This window comes from Accipiter gentilis, unplaced genomic scaffold (assembly GCF_929443795.1).
Source record: "Accipiter gentilis unplaced genomic scaffold, bAccGen1.1, whole genome shotgun sequence".
Lineage (NCBI taxonomy): Eukaryota > Metazoa > Chordata > Aves > Accipitriformes > Accipitridae > Astur > Astur gentilis.
Genome location: NW_026060855.1, coordinates 35,011 through 54,596, shown reverse-complemented (window position 1 = coordinate 54,596; position 19,586 = coordinate 35,011). Strand labels below are relative to the sequence as shown.

General features: G+C 50.8%; 1 protein-coding gene across 11 annotated transcripts in view; it reads right to left on the bottom strand.

The window, feature by feature from the left end:
- Positions 1-5,102: 5,102 nt before the first annotated feature.
- Positions 5,103-19,586, bottom strand: part of LOC126036997 (electroneutral sodium bicarbonate exchanger 1-like) — a 27,908-nt gene continuing 13,424 nt past the window's right edge. For 8 of the 11 annotated variants that reach the window (XM_049797205.1, XM_049797204.1, XM_049797203.1 and 5 more), the window contains 5 exons: positions 11,788-11,949; positions 10,946-11,059; positions 10,446-10,607; positions 9,581-9,832; positions 8,698-8,766 (listed from right to left, as the gene is read on the bottom strand). In XM_049797205.1, the coding sequence (XP_049653162.1) occupies positions 9,653-9,832; positions 10,446-10,607; positions 10,946-11,059; positions 11,788-11,949 (618 nt within the window). In that variant the 3' untranslated portion in view covers positions 8,698-8,766; positions 9,581-9,652. Of the gene's footprint in view, positions 6,270-6,538; positions 6,645-7,117; positions 7,266-7,743; positions 7,882-7,980; positions 8,155-8,697; positions 8,767-9,580; positions 9,833-10,445; positions 10,608-10,945; positions 11,060-11,787; positions 11,950-19,586 lie in introns of those variants that run through there. The other 3 variants (XM_049797212.1, XM_049797213.1, XM_049797202.1) reach the window with 3 other exon arrangements.

Below are 19,586 nucleotides of genomic sequence, written 5' to 3'. Positions count from 1 at the left end.
TTGGGGGCTGTTTCTTGGTGCCCCCTGTGCTCCCTCCCCCTCCCACATAGGCACCGAGCGGTTCTGGAGAAACAGCTTTCAATTGAAAAGACAAGAGAAAATGTCCCATCAAAGCTGGTCTGACCCCTCCCTAGCCCCCCCCGCCCACCCCCCCTGCCATATACCCCACCCCTCCTCTCCCACCCCCCCCACTCCCCCCATCTCCATCCCTCTCACCCCTGTCTAATCCCCACCCCCCCCTCACACCCTCACGTTGGCTGCCAGAGCCCTGCGCTTGCTGGGTGCCATTGGCAAGGAGCTCTGCGCCTGCCTCTTCCTCCGCTTGCCGGCCGTGGCAGGTGGGGACGGTGGCAGGTCCATCCCCGCATCCTGCCACGGCTCCTGGGGCTCCATCCCACCGTCGTTGACTATTTTGAGGCTCAGCATGGCGTCGCTGAGCTCGGGGATGCAGTAGTCGGGGGTGAGCATCTCCTCAGGCAGCGAGAGCGAGCTGAAGTCGCAGTCGGGGGTGTCTGCGCCGGTGCCACCAGTGTCCCCAGGCATGGGGCTGCTGCTGGGAGCATGCTGGCTGATTGCCAGCCCGCCCAGGGAGCAATCAAAGAGCATTAGGGCCTCTTGGAGAGCCACTTTCTCAGCGACGGCAAGGGCATCTCCAAGGGCTTGGCTGGGGGGGACGTCGCCGCCGGGGGGTGCCCCCACAGGGGTGGCCGTGCTGGGGATGTTGATCTGTGCCAGCTGCCCCTCGCTGTGCTGGTAGCCAGGGATGGACACTGGCAGCTCCAGAGGGTCTGGGCCACCCCACTCCTCTGGTTTTTGTAGGGTGCGAGGTATCGTGGTTGGCCCTGGGGGGTCCCTGGGGCTGCCCAGGCCAGGGGGGCCCCGCAGCCCCCGGAACTCCACAGGGCAGCACCCGGCAGAGAAGCGGAGCCTTGGCCGAGCGTGGCGGTGGCCGGTGGAGGCAGGTTGGTGGTTGTCCACGGGATGCGGAAGACCCGGGGGTCGAAGAGGCAGCCACATGGAGCCTTCTGCAGACCTGTGTGGGTGAGGGGGAGCCATGCTGGGCCAGGGGGACTGTCCAGGGGCACCCGCCGAGCCGGCCCCGATGGCTGACATCCCCCAGCTCTGGGCCAGGGGCGTGGGGAGCTTGTGGCCGGGGCGATCCCCACGGGGTGAACCGCTGTGCCGGTGGGACAGGGTTGCAAATCGGGGAGGAGACTGGCATCTAGGAGGTGAAAGGGGAGAGGTGGCCCCAAATATTTGGGGAATTCTCTGCAGATGGGCTTTACTGGGCACGCGCCGCCCGGGCGAGGGCAAGGATGCTCACCGGGGCTTGCTGAACCCCCATGCGAAAAGTGCCGGGGGAACGGGTGTGATGGGGATGGCGAAGGTGCCAGAGCAGACTGGGGTGCCATACCTGCTGGTGGTGCCTGGGGGGCCCGGGGGGCCCGGGCTGCAGGGAAGGGCTGCTCCCGCGTGGGCAGGCGGCACGGGTTGGCTGAGCCTAAGAGAATGAGACAGGAGCGATGGCCGGCGGTCACCTCTGCTCTTGCCCCCCAAGAGCGTCCCTGGGCTGCAGGGGTTGGGGTCGGTCCCTACCTCGAGGGTAGAAGGTTTTGGGGAGCACGAATGGCTGGAAAAGCTGGGGCGCCGGGGGGCCCCAGGGCCCAGGCAGTGGGAGCTGCGTTGGTGGCCGCGCCATGGTCCCTTCTGGCTGTTGGCTGCCAAGGACTCTTTGGCGTCTCCCCGGAAGGAATGCGGGGGCTCCCTGTGTTCCGCCCCACCCCAAGAGCCTCCCCAGCTCCTCCTGGGGAGGAAAAGGGTTAAGGGAGGCTGGGGTGCCCCCGGGGCCTACAGGCGGCTCTCGGGGTCTGCGGGTGCAAATGCTCTTGGCTTTCAACAGTATTTTTCCGGTGGGGGAAGAAGAACAAGTTGATTCAGCCGAGCCGAGTGGGCACCAAGCTGCAGCCGCAGCCTCCTTGTGCCAGATGGCAAATGCGTTTGTGACCGTTGCCCGCGCTTCTGTTTCACTGCGTTGACCGGAGCGAGGCAGAAATAGGAAAAAGGACCTCGAGGGCGCGAAGGAAGGTCACGCGGTGTCGCTCGGTGGCACGCTTTCCCCCAGCCCTCGCTCCAGTAGTGCTGTCAGGTCTTTCAGTCTCCTGCTGGGAAAAGCAGCAGCTCTGGATCCCCCTGGGAGGGGGCGGCCCTTTCCCTGGGTGCGTGACACCCCGGAGGAGACGGTACCCGCCGCCCCGTGCTCCCAGAAAAGGACTGGATTCTGCCCAACGTCCGGTGTCGGGGCGCTGGGGCTGTTTGCGCTCTACGGGATCCCAGGGATGGGGTTAGTACATCCCCTCCTCGTGCTTGGAGGATTCGGCGCTAGCAAGGACACCCCAAGGGTACCAAGGACACAGGCCTCTCGCTCCCGCTGTGTGAACAGTGTGTGGCCTGGGGGAGTCGGGACAACTGCCGTGAACCGGAGGCCAAAGATCTCTCCTGGCCTGTATCCTGGTAATCAAAGAGATTGCGCTCTGTTCGTGAGGCACCTCTGGCTGCAAGATTGTGCAAGGCCATCTGCTGCGTAACTTGTGGCAGGGACCGATGCTTGGGGGCGTGAAGGCAAGCGCGCTTCTAAAAGCATAAAACTCCATTTCATTTCAGAGCGCAGCTGAGCCACCCCGCTCCTCAAGACTCTGCCATCTGCACCGCTGTGGCTGGGACCGGGCAGTGCTGCACATCCCAAAGGCCACCAAGTCACACCCGTGTCCCTGCTGCTTTGCCGGGAGCTTCTGCGATGCGAGCGATGTTCTGGGGGCTGATCTCTTGGACTGCAGCTACTCTGTCCCTGACCGGCAGCTGGCTAGGAGGGTTGTGTCCCAGGTGGAATTCCACCTCTCTGACGAGAACCTGGCCAAGGATGCTTTCCTCCTGAAACATGTCCAGAAGAACAAGATGGGCTTCGTCAGCATCAAACCGCTGACGTCCTTGAAGAAGGTAGGCAGCCCATTGCGTTGGCCAGCCGGGGTGGGAAGTGGCCTCCACGTGGAGGATGCCTGGGTGTCTGGGTGTGCTCTGGCTGTCTGCGTTGAGGTGTACGGGGAGGTCCAGGCTCTGCTCAGGCTGCCTGTGTCCCGGCAAAGCGTTGGTGGTGCAGAGCTGGGTCCTGCTCTCTGCCTTCAATGTGCTGCAGCAGTTCTCCACCCAGGGAGGGTGGCTGGGGAAGCGGTGAGCAGTCCTCAAACCCCAAGCCCAGGGCTGGGTTCGCCTCTTCTGCCCGTGGTTCCCCTAGGCTGCTCTGGGAGAGATCATGCCTTAACTAAAAAACTGCAGGGAAGCACTGGTGGTGTGATGTCCAGGGAAGCTGTGTCTTCTTGCCATGGTCCAGGAGCACAGGCGACCTTCTCCCACAAATCCTGAATGGGGGATATTGCCTTGCCATGACCTCAGGTTGATGGGGTTGCAGCCTGCCTGGATGATGGGTTTAGGGTGGCCCCTGCCTGGGGAGACTCACAGTGACGCAGTGGCCCCCTCTGTCCCTCAGGTGAAATACCTGACGCATGACTGGTGGCTGACGCTTTACACCCTGCAGTTCTCGGAGCTGCTGGAGGTGAATGAGGAGGGCACCAAAGTGAGGCAGTGGCTGATAGCATACGTCCATACAGAATGTATGGTATGTCTAAATATTTGTTGGTTTTAATATTTTGTACCAGCCGTGGAAACTGGTTTGCTGCTAGGTGACTGTAAAAGGGAGATTTGGTAAATAATTATTAGAAATCTTATACTAACACTATGATTGAAAAAATAGACAGAAGTGTAGCCAAGTAATTAACTAGTAGAGTTAGTAACCCACTCCTAAGTTTTACAGTTCTTTGCTCTTATGACTGGATGTTCCTGTACATTAGATAAGATTAATATTGAAACTGACCATATATGACTAGAACCATGTTAATCTCCAAGATCAAAGAACAAGGATGACGAACAAGACTTGAAGGTCAGCCAACAGAATTTGAAATGGATCAGTGGGCGCAAAAGCAGCCCTTCGACTCAAATGAAGAACCGTTGCGTGCGATCAGATGTAGGCAGTCCTATGATACTCAGTTACAGTAATTTTTATGTCTATGTATAGTAATCTGATTAATATGTAATTAGTTACGCCATAGAACCTGTTTGTGCTGAAGCTGTGGCACGCATGCTAGGTGGAACTATCCCCCGTGCATCCAGCGCTGCAATAAAGAATGCCTACTTTCTAAAACTCTTAGAGAGTTTCTTCGACCAGCTTTTCGGTATCATGGGTCCCCATCCCCGAGTCCCTGCTGAGCGTCCCCCCCAGCAGACTGCTGCTGGCCTGAGAGCTGCTGCCCCTGGAGCAGGACGTGCTGCACAAGGACCCCTCGGCCCCCTCCTGGCCCGGCAGCAACTTCAAGCCCAGCAATTTCAGCAATGCCTTCACTGGATTGCTCCTCGCCCGCAAAGTCTTCCCTCCGCTCGGGACAGGGTTGGGCACAGGCAGCTGCTACGGCCTCTGCCCCAGCACTGAGAGCACTCGTGGCTGCGGCTGGGGGAGTGGGGTGGGTGCCTGGGCACCCTGGCCCAGCAGCCCCTCGCCAGATGCCAAACCTCTTGCTGGCAGTCCTCCGGCAGCGGCGTGGGTGCCTGAGCCCCTCGGCCTGCGGGATGCGGTGCTTTGCCTGCCCCACTGTTGTCCCAAAAGTGGGGTCGTTTACCCGGCGTGCAAAATGCCAATATAAACACAGAGCAGAGGTATTTTATTCCAGTTCATGTTTACAAAAAGATGGGGGCTAGGTGGTAATCCGCAACACTAGCACCCCTCATGCCTAAACGGGCAAGCAATCTATACAGTTCAGTTATACATATTCGATTTCCAAAGTTCTTCCCAAAACTATTGCTGGGAGTCGCTTATCTCGCACAGTTTCTATCAGGTTGAAGTTCCCCTGCTTGGAATTAAAGGTCCAATGTTCTTTTCTTCTACAGCGCATGCTCAAGGAGAGGGGGGGGGTAAGTCTTTTTGGTGTGGAATTGAGTTGGTGGTCATGATCTCCCCCTGCCACCTTTCTTTACCTTTCCTCCAGTTTGTGAAGATGTTTCTGACTTCATGCCTATTAGCAATTGTTCAACTTTTTGGCGCCTCCTGGGGTAGGATGTTCCCTTCTTCTCAGTCTTTTAGTTCTTCTCCAGGGGAACAGTTGTTAGCAAGGCATGCGTTGATCATACAAAGGGGATCTTGTTTCACAAGAGCTTTGTGGCCTTTTTTGTGTGGCTTAAGTACATAATTTCTTAAGTACATCATTTCCCCCTGTGGTGGGTTGACCCTGGCTGGATGCCAGGTGCCCACCAAAGCTGTTCTATCACTCCCCCTCCTCAGCTGGACAGGGGAGAGAAAATATAACAAAGAGCTTGTGGGTCGAGATAAGGACAGGAGAGATCACTCACCAATTACCGTCACTGGCAAAAGAGACTCCGCTTGGGGAAAATTAACTCAATTTATTACAAATCAACCAGAGCAGGGTAATGAGAAATACAACCAAATCTCAGAGCACCTTCCCTCCACCCCTCCCTTCTTCCTGGGCACAAATTCACTCCCGGATTCCCTACCACCCCCCAGTGGCACAGGGGGACGGGGAATGGGGTTTATGGTCAGTTCATCACACGTTATTGTGATACTTGCCAAACCAACCAAGAAAGGTAAAACTGGAGCGCAGGGAGCAAATGCTTTTCTTTCACCTTAGACCAACGGCTCGGAGGCTCTCTATGCTGACCTGCCGCAGAGGGTATCCCTCTTGTATCAGTAAGAGATGTAGGAGCGAATTAAAGCCAGGACCCCAAACCAGACCAAAAACCCGGTCGTGATCAAGAAGAAAGTGGAGAATGCATCAAATACAACAGAAAATTATTTTGGACATTCCCAGTTTACATTTGAAAAAAAGAGAAAAAAAAAGAGGAGGAATTAGGTATTAAAAGAGCAGCACTGAATGATAAAGCTGTAGCAGTCCCTCTACCACTACAAACCCACACCCCCACACGCACGTACGCACACAGACTTAACACCACCAAACTCCCCTTGACACTGACGTTCCCCTCAGCTTGCTGGTCTAGAGATACTGAATGCCTGAAGCACACCAAGGATAACTGAAAACATCTGCATGGCTTTAATGGGAATCCTCCAACTGAAACAAAGCGCTTTCTCCCTCTGTCTGCGTTGGCACATCCCCGAGTCACGCTCTCACTCCTCTCCTTCAAAGTCAAGATTCCTAAACGTGAAAAGCGGGAGTGGGGAAAGGCGAAGGGAAGAGAAAAAGAGGGAGAGCATCATCAGTGGAAGACCTGCCAGCTGCTGCTCATTCAGCCCTGTTTGGGGGACCACCCCAGCAGAGAGGAGCTGGTTTGCATGCCACGGTCCTCCCTGCCTGTTCCCAGGGACAGGCCGTTTGCTCAGCCTTGCCGGCCAAAGCGTGGGAAAAGCGTAGGTGTGCGCCGTCGCTTGCAGAGGAGCACGGTCACGTTCACGTGCAATCCTTTACCTTTTTCCTCCCTGGATTCAAAGGGTTTCTGTCTTCAAAGTGAGAGCCTTCCATATGGTCGTTTGTGACATTTCATCCAGGATAACAATCTCAGAAGGATCAGTCCTGCAATAAATATTTTACATAGCAATCCGTGATTATGGGAACTGATGCCACCAAGGGCATTAGCATCAGCAAGAGGAACAGCGGAGCCCCGAGAATCAAAGCTCCGCATAAGTGTGGGAGGTTTTGCTGGATGAGGAGTTTTGGGAGGCAAGCCGGGGAGCTGCAGAGCAACAGCTCTGTGCAAAGGCTCTTGCTGGGGCTTAGCCCCGGTCCGGGTTCCTAAGCCACTGCTGGTACAGATCACGCCTGCAACTCCTCATGTGTAAGTATGAGGATCTCCAGCTACCGTAAAGGCACTGATGAGGCAAGGTTTGGGGGTCAAACATGAGTGCTGCAGCCACTCTGCTTGGGGTCAGAGCCCTGCAATTGCCTCCTGCAGCCTTGCCCCCGAATTCGATTTTCCCACCAAGCTGCCTGCTGGTTTCTGTGGGATGCCCCACAAAGAGGCAAGTGGAGAAAACTCTGCCAAACACCTTCAAGCTAATCTTGCCGGGGTTCCTGGCGCTTGGTGGGGCTTTACCCGTCACTGCTTTGCTTTGGGATATCCACGTCACTGGTCTTCCCCACGTTCAGCTGAACTGAACTTGCAGCAGCAGCAGCTTCCATGGCCCTCCTGGACTCCTGATGTAAAAAAGGGACAAATCACGTTCTCTGTCTTTGATCAAAGTGGAGATAAGCTGAATGCCCAGCACAAACTTAGCAGTCTGCCCTCCGCTTCTGCCCCTTGGCAGCTATAGGTATTAGTGCAGCAGGGGAGAAACCGTTCACTCCAAAGATTTCGGGGCAGGGGGATTGTGTGTTCAAAACACGATTATGAGCAAGTCTTGCCAGCAGCAGCAGCCGCAGCAGCATCTAATAATAATCATCATAATGATAATGACCTTTGTGAAAAACGACTCGTTTTAAAAATTACACCTGTATTCAAACGTTCAGCTCACTGCTACTTGAGGAAACAAAGGTTACAAAAGTTACAGGCTATTGGGATCTATTTCAATTGAGTGCTGATCTTCCCCCAACGTTTCCAGACAAGCTGTAAGAGAAACAGGCAATCTCACAGACACACGGAGATGTCCAGCCCCGAGGACACAGCAAGCCTTACCTCTTCTTCTTCTCCGGCTTCATTTCTGGCATCGTCCAACTTCTTCTTCCTTTCTGGCATAAGGTCATCCAGAGAGCTGAGCTCTCGCTTTGAGAAGCAGAAATCCATCGCTTTCCGGACAAAGACGAGAGCCAAAACCTTCACGAATAAGAGGGAAGATGCGGTGAGCTCAGAGACGATGCCACCTCTCACTCCAACGCTGCAAACACCCCGCTGCCGAGTGGCGGCAGCTCTTACCATCATGGGAAAGATGATGGCGGCACGGGACACCTTGATGGTCCAGAGCAGGACGAGGCAGGTCAGCTGGATCGCCGTGAAGAAATGCACCTTTCGCAAGGGCACGTGCCTCAGGTAGATGAAATCCGGCTGGTGTTTCGCCGGCATCCAAAACAGCTTCAAGTGATCAAAGAACTGCGAAATAAAAGGGAAAGGTTGCCACCTTGGGACTGCGGCAAGTTGCTGGCCCTCTCGAGACGTGGAGGCACTTTGCAGCATCTCGCTTGCCGTCAGAAATCCTGGGTCCCACTGCATTCCTCCTGGGAGCAGCACCCATTTTCCCTTCGCTCCATCTAGCAACCGGCTTGCCCCTGAGAGCTGCCCACCAAACGGCAACTATTCCAATGCCATTCCATTATTAGCATTTCTCGGCCCACTGAATCCCCCCGCGAGGATTTCCACCAGTGGTAGAAACTGCCTTCCCTTTGCACCAAATTCCCCCGCTTTCACGTAACCAAACACTGACCTGCCCTAAACTCTGCAACAGAGAGCGCTGAACTTGCCTGGTCCTCCCAGCCCTATCTACCTCCTGTGCCTCCACCAATCTTTTTCTTACACAAAAGAGTTTCATTGCTTGCTCTGCGAGAAGTTTTTCCCATGCCACTGCTTTTTTCCCTGCTGCTACGGAGACAAAATACCAGGGAGCCGACATGCTGCACGCTGTAAAAGAGTCCATACCTGAATTCCTCTGAGCGACGACACACCCATGTAGAGAAAGACGCCATAAAGTACAGGCATTGGTATAAACTGGGGGGGGGGGAACAAAAAGAAAAAGAAAGAATGCAATCGTTTCTTTTTCTGTATTGCATTTTCAGTATTACCACCCTCTTCTACAGGCACTGCCTAAAATTGCTTGAAGCTTTCCAGCTTCCATTCAGGCTTAGAGATAGGTCAGATATTAACCATTTTTTTGCCATTTTGTGCGCACGAGTGAGCTAAGGCTCTGCTTTAGGCTGAACTTGGGAGTTACCTCTCCTCAGAATAACCCTATTTTCCAGAAAGGTTGGAGGAAAATATGTGATTTCACCCATGCTACCCTATGCCGCATTCTCTGGCGGTAGAAGAAACACTTCTGCCTATTCTTGGGGCAACAGGCAAAGGCCACAGGCCTCCTCCTAGCCTAGAGACGAGATTACTTTGTGGGAGGAACGTGCAAGGAAGCCCACAGGGATGACCTCAGTGTGTTTAGCTCCTGGGAACGGCTGCTCCGGGGCATTTGGGGAGCAAATTGCAGCCACTAAAGGGCTGCCTGTTTGAAAGACAGCAGATGTGCTGGTCTGAATATGCTCAACTGTAACCCATAAACATGGGTGGGCCTGAAAGACACCCAAAAATTCAAGCAGTTGCGTTGCTCGCTCACCTCGAGCACACCAAACGGGGGCCTGAAGGGCTGCAAAGCCTAACTGAGGCTGATTCCCACCGTGGGTCAAGCCCCAAGGGTTGGGATCACCTCCTTCTCCTCCGCTCCACAACTAACTACTCAGGCCTGCAGAGAAGGGACTGTTTGTCTGTAACCTCCAACAAGCTCGCGGTTGTTGGGTGGTTTGCATTTTCCTCTCACCTTTAACACAGAAGTGAGGAAGACGGAGCAGCCCATGAGCACAAAGATCAGCAAGCCAGTGACTCTCTGCTCTCATATGCCCAGAAACTTGGGTTGTTCTCCTGGAGCTGAGCAGTCAGACTCTACTTTGAGGCTATTCACGTGGGTGATGGACAGGACGGTCGCAGCCACAAACCAGGGCAGCCCCATCACAGAGCACACCCCGAGCATCACGGCCACCACAAAAAGGTCCAGGTGGTACCCGCATCCTTTCTGCAGGCAGGAAAACAAGAAACAGAGCATCCTATAGCACAAGAGCAAGGATAACGTCGCAAGTCAGACTCAAACCCTGCTCGAGCACAAGTCAATTTCTTCAGAATTCAAAACAAGAAATGGAAACAAGCAAGGGTGTATGCAGACTTTGCACAAGCACCTGGCATGAAAATCTGGCAGGAGTTCAGACACAAGGGATACGCAGAGCTTGTGCGATACATACTTCTCCAAAAAAAAAACAACCCACAACCCAAAAGCACCAAATCATTTTTTTCACTCACAAAGAAAATTCTGCCACTTGCGAGGAAGGTGTGACTCTGAGTTATCCCTGGCAGCGCATCAAAACAATTCATTCCCCACACCTGCTGCTGCTGCCATTTTAAAACAAAAACGCACTTCTCTATTGCTCCAAGATTAATTTGCTCCTCCAAAAGGTTGCTCATCTATACTGCCCTGTCACTTGCTCCCTGCTTCATCGTTAATCCAGGAGAGCATCCTGCCACGCAGCCTGACCTTGTCCCAAACCAATGCCTTCAGAAAGCATCGGGAATAAGAGCTTCCCACCAGACCTGCAGCCCAGAAGGGGCTGGGGTCATCTCTCGCAGGCCCTTACCTTCAGCTTGTGCTCCTTCCTGTTCACAATAACGGCACTGATCTGCTGGTCCATGAATATCAAGATGGTGCAGAGCAGAGCTGGGACGAGCGCAGCCAACACCGTCCACCAAGGGTTGGGTCCTATGGGGTTGATGAACCACCCGCGGTCGTCTCTGGTAGGCTGCAACAAAGCCCACACATCAGCATTGTCTCCCAGCCCAGGCACTCCACTGGCTTTCATTTTCCCCTCCCTCCTTGCGTCAGAGCACCTCCCAGCCCTGGCTTCATGTCCCCCTCTCCCGGGGGCTTCAGCAGTGCCAGTCTCCTCCTTGCAAGCAGCTCTAGATACTTCCCCTGTAGGTATCTAGTTTTGGGGCCATCTTCTCGTTTCCAGGAGGAAGCAAGGCACTTGGAGGTGGAAGAGGAGATGGTCACACCACCAGCATCTCCTCCAGACTCAGCCCTGCCCTGCCCCGGCATCACCTTGTGGCACCCCCACGTGCCAAAACACCCCGTTACCTTGAACGCATGGGGGACCTGGAGCTTCGGCAATGGGATCCCAACCACAAAGTCAAGGAGCACCATGATGACGATGGTGAGGAAAACAGCAAAGTCGCTCACTGTGGACCGTACCTGGGGCGAGAAACCAGAGGTGAGAGGGGCATGGCAAACAGGGCCGTAAGGTGAGATGCAAGAGTTGCAGACATCCACAACATTAAGGCTGCTTAACCAAATCCCACTACCCCTCTGAGCACATGCAGCCTGATCCCTTGCTTAGATACTGCTGCTGTGTTTGTCCCTGTGAGATCTGGGGTCAGACAATAAAAAAAAGCTTAACTAGGCCAACAAGGGTTGGTTTAAGTCAAAATCTAAAAATAATAATAATAATATTAAAAATAAGAAAACACATGTCTGCCACTACAGCTACACTCACAGCTACAATGGCAACAAGGCACTGAGGCATCCTTTAGTCCTCAAAAGGAAGCTTCTCATTCGAATCTACTTTCCACTCGAGCACATAATGCGCAGAAGGTAGGGGAAAAAAAACAAACCGAAAACCCCAACCCCCAAAACTTTGGGAAACCTGACTTCCTACTACCTGAGGAGAAGAAAAAAAATAAAAAAAAATCAAACCCCAAAAATCTTCAATCTGGGGCACGTCACGAGGCAGGTGGGAAACGCTACGATGATTTTGCACTCATGGAAATGAGTGTGGGACATCCAAGCTCTTAGAGAGCTTGGCCTGCAAGGCCAACATTTCCCAGCTTGACCAAGGCAGGGCAAATACTGCTTAGTGCTCCAGGAAAGCCATTTTGGGAAACGAGTGCGGAGATGGACGCTGGCCACCTCCTTCTACTTACTCTGGTTGGAAAGTAGAGGCTGGTTTTAAACGTCTTCAAGAAGCTTGACAGGGCAAAGGTGGCGAAGAAGAGGATGCAGCACCAGAAGAATACATCAGGGGTGTAGGGGCCGTCGCGTCCACAGGCAGGTCCTTGAAACTCCCCACGCAAATACCGACATTCCTGGAGAAACAGAGCGTCAGGACACAAAGGCAGTGCACGTGCGGCAGGGAAACCTCGCATAGCTAGGGGGTTTTGAGGATCTTGGTCCAAGATCCACGACCCTGTAACTGCTCCTGCCAATGGAGATTTATATTTAATGAGCAGCAGCAGCTGAACAAGTGACACATCGAACTACACAGCGGAGAAATGAGATGTGAGGAGACACCATACGCTAGTAACACATTACAAGAAACACTCATCCAGGTGACACTCTCCCATCAGTTGCTTGCATTCATAGCACTGTGTTTCCTTAACTGCATCTGGCTTCAGTCCTCACATCTTCCCGCAAAAAACAACGTGCCAGGCTCTCCCAACCCTGTGAAGAAAACCTCATCAGCTTTCCTAACTAAAAAGTAATTCTTTTAAAAATTATTTTTAAACCTGAAAAGGACTAGGATTCACAGGACTAGCGTCATTACATTCACTTCACAGTCCTCCTCAAAATGGGAGAACAAAAGATAATTGACATGACAAACGCCACAGTTACAGACGTTCCTTCCTGGGGGTGCAGTTCGCACACCTAGGAGCTCATGCATGCACGAATGGGTGACGCCAGGCAGCAGCCTCCTTACGTGCCTCTGACCTCAGGAAGAAACAGGTAACATGAATACTTTTACTCCATTTGCATCCTGAGGACCAGAGATGAAGCCCAAGATTTGCCTAGATGACACAGTCAGTTCCTTTAAGGGATGAAATTGTTCGTTTGAGTTTGGCTTCAAGGACTCCCACAGCTGGCGATTAACTAAGAGGTATGCTACAGCGAGGAGCCCGACACACAGACTGCAGGACAACTCATCACGCCAGGCCTCTGAGCTTGCAGTTCTCCGCAGGGCCCGGTGCTGCCTGAGCAGGTGGATGGACTTCCCAGTTCCAGAAATACAAGCTCGTGAATCAAACCCTCCTCAAGCACGCAGGCAAAACTGGCTGCGCTTTAGCGAAGCAAACCAACGAGGAGGCTTCCTTTGTTTGGGTGCCTCCTGTCTGACGATGCTCTGGGCTACTTTCTCTTCCTGGCAGCAACAGGAATAAGTTGCTCTCATACCTACCAGCTTCTGACAGAGAAAGAGGATGATCTCGTTCTTGCCTGCTAGGACCAGGGGTGGCAATAACGCAGTCTGCCGAGACTGGAAGGGGATGCCTTGGAGGCGGAAACACGCGGGTGTTCATTACTCCTGGGCACTCGGAATCACGGGAGGAGATGATGCCGAAGGGCCTGATCTGATTCACAAACTGACGCACCTTAGGACTGAAAAGGCTTCTCCTTCCAGTAACTTACTTTTCTCTGCAACAACAGCCTCAGGAGAGTAACTTCTCCGTAACCCTTTACACTACAGCAACTACAATACTTAATCCTAATGTACCTTACAAGAAAACTACTGCGGTCTTCTCTACTAGAGGGCCAACGCTGCTGCGCTTTACATTTTATTAACCTTTTGAAACAACGCACTAGCTTTCCTTGCAATCGCATTACGTGGGCTTCCTGGGACTTTATATATGCACGTTCGTTTTCTCTGGCTAAATCAGATTTGGAACGCAGGGGTGGCCATCTGAAAACACTGCAAAACATTCTTTTTACATACATCAGTTCTCTGGTGAAGGCAACAACTGAGGAGGATCTTCAGCTAATGTAAAACTGCGAAGCTCAGAGGAGTCGTACTCCAGCTAAAGATCTGCGCACTACTAGGCAGGAATGTCAAATTAAGCAATGCCCAACAGATACAAGTCATTGGACCTTTTCTTTTACAAGTAGGAAAGAAAGGGTACACAGAAAGATAGTGGTCTGTAGAAAATGCATGTAAATCATCAAGATTTCCAAGGATTACTCGAATCGCTTCCTGGAGAGGCCAAAACAAGAAAGGAAGGAAGAATATTAACAAGATAGCCACAATCCCACTGCCAAGTACAGTTTTCAGGCTTGGGAAAAAAAAATAACATTACAGTTTGCAGGAGTCATGGAAGAGCAGGTTCCAGATATTTTGCTTTTCCTCCTCCCCTTCTTCCCCCTGCTCCCTCCCATCACCTTAGAGCACGCTGCCCTAACAGATTCACAGAAACTGAAGTGAACGAATATCTTAACCCTGAATTAACATAGAAGCAATACTATGGAGAGTGGAGGTGTGCTTTTAAATTTAACAAGTTCTACATTTAAGAAGCCTCCTCCTTGCCAGCACAACACATGCAGTATTGACCTGTTTCAAAAATAAACATATTCCCCTTTTTCGGAATATTGACCCAATTCAGTTACAAAGGAACTGTAATTCAGCCCCAACAAACTCCTGCTTTATAAACGGGAAACTTTTTCTAGGAATACCTTTTGTTGGGAAGTGGCTTGCTGAAAAAGGACATGGGCCTGTGGAAAAGTTCACACAGAGCAGAATTCTGTGTGAAAGAATGTCAGTTTGAGCAACAAGACTAGGCCTTGGCTGAAAATAGCTGGCTTTACTGATATTGGGAGAAAAACAACAGCTGGTCTCGCTGTTATCAGGAGAAAGACAGGGACGGTATGACCTTGGCATAACTTCACAAGTAACTTTTGAAGAAGTTCTCATGAGAAAGTTACTGAACACGCGTAGCTGCCAACCACAAGTGGGTGTGTTTTAGTAATGAATAAACATTAGCAATGTACCAATCATATTAGGACTAGTAGGCATAATTATCGCAAACTGTATAAATATGAGCTATCCGTGCAAATAAAGTTGAATCACTTCTATCACTCATATTGGGTCGACTTATGTGCATTCCTCCGCCGCTCCAACAAATGGTGCCCGAACGGGGACCGAAGAAAGGGGAATTGGAGTGACGGACACTGAGAAGCACCGGTAGCAGCGACTGGGGGGCAAAAGATTAACCGAACGCTGATCGTCTTGGTTGGTGTGTTAACTCTCGTGCCTGGACCATCCAAAAGGGGTTCGCCGTCAGTGAGGGCTACTGGAAAAAGGCTGCAAAGACTTTTTAACCGAGGTGCCTTAATCAAGGTAGCACCCAGGAGTATCAAGAAGCTGGCCGGCAATGGATCAAGAGGTAGCCCTAAAATTATTACAGTGCTTTTTAGAAAAGCGGGGAGTAAACTGCATTAAGCAAATTTCGGGGTTGGTCGCGTTAAGGGATGCTTTAAGAATCCGGATTTATTATTTAAGGAGAGTGAATGGCGTAGATTAGGAGACGTATTATGGGATATGGTAACTGATGATGATAAATCAGCTAAAAAACTAATGAAGCAAGGACAGAAACCTTTCAATTAGTGTGGGTACAGCTTTTGAGCTTAGTACCTGGAATGCTATCGGAACCTCCCTATGGGATGAAATTAGTGACGGGTCTAAAGAAGTTAAAGATCTTGTAACTTTATGGAAATTGATTAAGACAACTCTGTAAGAAATGAAAGCAGATCGTAAAGCGTCTGCGTCTGCTTTTGCTGCTCTCTCTCTCCAACCGCAAGCGAAAGGGAAAAGCGGGGAGAAAAACATAATGCAGCGAGAGAGACTTTTTGGAGCTTGTTCGCCTACTCTCGTGCCCTTGACTTCTGCTCCACTCCCTGGGACTGCCGATATTAATCAGCCATCCGACAGTTCCCAAGCCTCCCTAACCGTACGATTAAAGGAAACCCTACAGAATCAGGGAGTGAGTAAAAATCTGCCTACGAAAAACCAGCCCTCAGATACCACCATTCAACATGAACAAATTATACCTAGCATACACCCTGATTCAAATAATGCAAACAAGGACTTGGCTACTCTAATAATAGAACAAAAAGAGACAATGTTAGAATTGTTAAAGGAAATGGGGAAAAGAGACGGGGAAACCAACCGCACCCGTGACAGACGCGGAGCCGCCTGTAATAGCCGCTGCAGAAGAAAGGCAGAGACATTGGAGGGGTGTAATAACAGATGCCATTATAGAAGGGACTATGCTCTAAGCATTCCCAGTTATTGCATCAAATGGACAGAAAAAATGGGAGGTGTTTGACTGGAAGGTCATTGAGAAATTAAGGAATGCTGTGAGTCAGTACGGAATCAAATCTGCGTTAACTCACCAAATACTGCAATTCATTTTTTCTGCTGATACGCTGATACCTCAAGATATTAAACAGCTAGCACAGTTGATTTTGACACCCGCCCGAATGTTAGTGTTTTTCTGGCAGTGGGAGAAGCTCTGTGATAGGGAACAAGCAACATCACGACAACAAACAGATCCCCTATGGGGAGTAACCATGCAGATGCGAAGGGTGCTGGACCCTTCGCATCAGGGAACGCTCAGTTACAATGTGTCACTGAGGTTCATCATCTATCACAGATCTTGGCGTATCAAGCTTTTCTTACCGTACCAGACAATATGTACAGCCATGCTTTTACCCAGGTGAAACAGGAGAATACAATTTATGACCACCCTGACATGAACGAGGGCATGAAAGAAAACATGTTCAAAATACTCGCTTTTGAAAATGCTACTGAAAAGACACGCAAAGCATTGTGTAATTTGCCAAAAAATGCAGACATCGTTGATATGATAGAATACACGGATCGATCAGTGGACTCACAGAAAGTAGCCTATGCTGCCACAGCTCTCCAAGGAGCTACAAAGAAACACAAGGCCAGTAAGACGCCCTTGGTCAAGTGTTCTAACTGTGGCAAACGTGGACACATTAGGAGCAAATGTACAGGTACTGTTAACAGTAAGTGCTGCAACAAGTGTAAGAAAGATAACCATACCACCAAGAATACAGGAAGAAGGGAAACTTTACACCGACTGCGAAGGCCCCTCGCGCGACGACACGAATGCAAGGGGCTTGAGCTGCCAGCCCTCAGGCAGCCTCGCAACCACCAGATCCGCCACCGCAGGAAGCTCCAGAGTGGATGTGGAAACCGCAGTCAACATAAAGGGACCACTGGGGTTTGGACTTAGTGCATTTTTAATGGGGCAATCTTCAACAGCTCTAGAAGGAATTCTGGTGCTCCCAGGGCTTATTGATGCAGATTATTGTGGGACTGTGAAAATTATGATTCATGTTTTAATCCCTCCTGTTTCTATTCCTAAAGGTACCAGAATAGCACAATTAGTTCCATTCAGGTCGTGTGTTCCGAACCCAGGTGAAGTACAACGTGGAGATGGTGGATTCGGCTCCACAGGGAAACCGCAGGTATACTTTGCCATGGACACAACAAGAGGTAAACCAGAAAAGGTAGTGCAATTGGAAGGGCCCGATGGAGTTGTTGTCAAGAAACCTATGACAATCAATACAGGTGCTGATGTTATGATTATTTCACAATGCATTTGGCCTCCATCATGGCCATCGATCAATCCAAAGTTTGGTATTGCAGGGATAGGGGGCACACAAGCCACCTTAGTAAGTCAGCTACCAATTACATTTGTGTTCCCCGATGGTGAACACATTACGACGTGTCCGTATGTCATGACTACCCCAACTGAATTGTTTGGCCTCGTAGGCCATGATTTATTGAGCCAAATGAAGGCAATGTTAGTGACGCATCCTTTTTAGGAGCGGTCACTGAGGGGTAGCCGATTCTGAAAATTAACTGGAAAACAGATGAACCTGTTTGGATTGATCAGTAGCTGCTAAATTCTGAAAGGCTACTAAAAATACAAGGGTTAGTTGAGGACCAGTTGAGAGCGGGACAAGTTGTTCCTTCTACTAGTCCATGGAATACATCAATATTTACCATTCCCAAGAAAAGTGGGAAGCGGAGACTGTTACATGATCTCAGAGCTGTGAATGTGGTGATGCACAGTATGGGAGCCCTGCAGCCAGGTTTGCCATCTCCAGTTATGCTTCCAGAAGAATGGGATTTGTTAATTATAAATCTAAAAGATTGCACCCAGATGGCGCTGAACGGTTCGCCTTTTCGGTACCATCGATTAACAAGGCAGAACCCTATAAGAGATACCATTGGGTCGTGTTACCGCAATGAATGCGCAATTCCCCCACGATGCGTCAGGTGTATGTGGCCTGGGCATCAGAGCCTGTAAGAAAGCAGTTACCTCAGTAACTTGCCACAGGATGAGATTTTAACTCAATTGCAGGACATCTTAAGCCATCGCGGAGTAATAATCACTCCTGAAAAGGTGCAAAAGGCAGCACCTTGGAAGTATTTGGGGTGGCACATAAATGCTAGCAATGTTAAACCTCAGAAGGTTCAAATAACATGAGAAATTTCAATGTTACATCATGTCCAGAAGCTTGTGGGAGATATCCAGCGGGTGCGGAATCTTTGCGGTATCACTAATGGCAATATGACCCCTCTGGTAGAACTCTTGGGTATGAGAACACTGTGCAGATGAGAAACGGGAAATGACAGAGTTGACCAATTGGTTGCAGCGCCACGGGAGCCTCCTCCAGGGAATCGTTTTCAACAAAGCATGGCAATCGCATGCGTTCTTGCACCAACCCGCTAGGATGTTAGCAAAGCAATTTGACTTACCACTTACTGATGCCCAAGGTATCGTTAAAGCATGCCCTGATTGTCAAAACGAAGGGCTCGGCTTGGGCTGTGGGGTTAACCGACGAGGTCTTTTGCCATTGCAGTTGTGGCAAATGGATTTCACCCATGTCATGTGGTTTGGTGCAAAGTGTTCTGTGCATGTGTGTATTGATACCTATCCTGCTGCCATGTGGGTCACGGCACGAACTGGAGAAAAGGCCTTACATATTGAATGACATCTTCACGCTTCTTTTGCAGTACTGGGTGTGCCTCAAGAAATTAAGATGGACAACGGCCCAGCCTATGGTTCTACACGATTTGCTCGATTTTGTAATTTGTGGGGAATTCACCACGGTACCGGTATTCCACATCTTCCCACAGGACAGGCTATTGTCGAATGGGCCAACCAAACCCTAAAAGAACATGCTGCAAAAACAAAAGGGGGGAACCCAGGGCTTACTCCCAGAGGAACGATTGGCCAAAGCCTTATTTGTGCTAAATTATCTTAGATTGACAGGTGATCACAAAGACCCACCAATGGTAGTGCATCATGTTCTTTTACAGGCAGAAAGGACGCAACAAAGTACAGGAATCATGGTAATGTATAAGGACCCAGAATCCAGGAAATGGTGCAGATCAGCAGAAGTAAAACTTACTGGGAGATCCTGGCTAAGTGGGACAAGCCATGGCTTCGCACTGATGCTGGACCCGGAATTGTTCCAATGGCGACTGGCACGGCACCGGCGGGTGCTGGAGCCACTGATCTGACAGATTCTAACTAATAGAGTATTACTAGTGGACACGGAGTCCTTCAGAGAGGTTTTCAGAACAGCGTGCCTTATTGTATATAGAACCTGCTTTAGGTAAAAAGTGTGTAAAGCATAATTTGATTAAACATAGTGTGATTACGGGAAGACAGTGTGGGGTAAAAGTTAGTTAAAGCCAAAATTAGGGGTAAGGTCTATTTCCATTAATAACCTGGGAACGAGGTTGATTGTGTTTCCACAGATACAGGCCCACGATGGACTCCTGTTCGATTTGCATGACCATCATCATCTGGAGCATCATAGATGATGTGGCAATATGAATACTACCTCAGCCAAAAACTAATGTATAGGTCACCTTGGCTAACATAACAGGTCAAGATTCTCTGTGCGTCGCAAC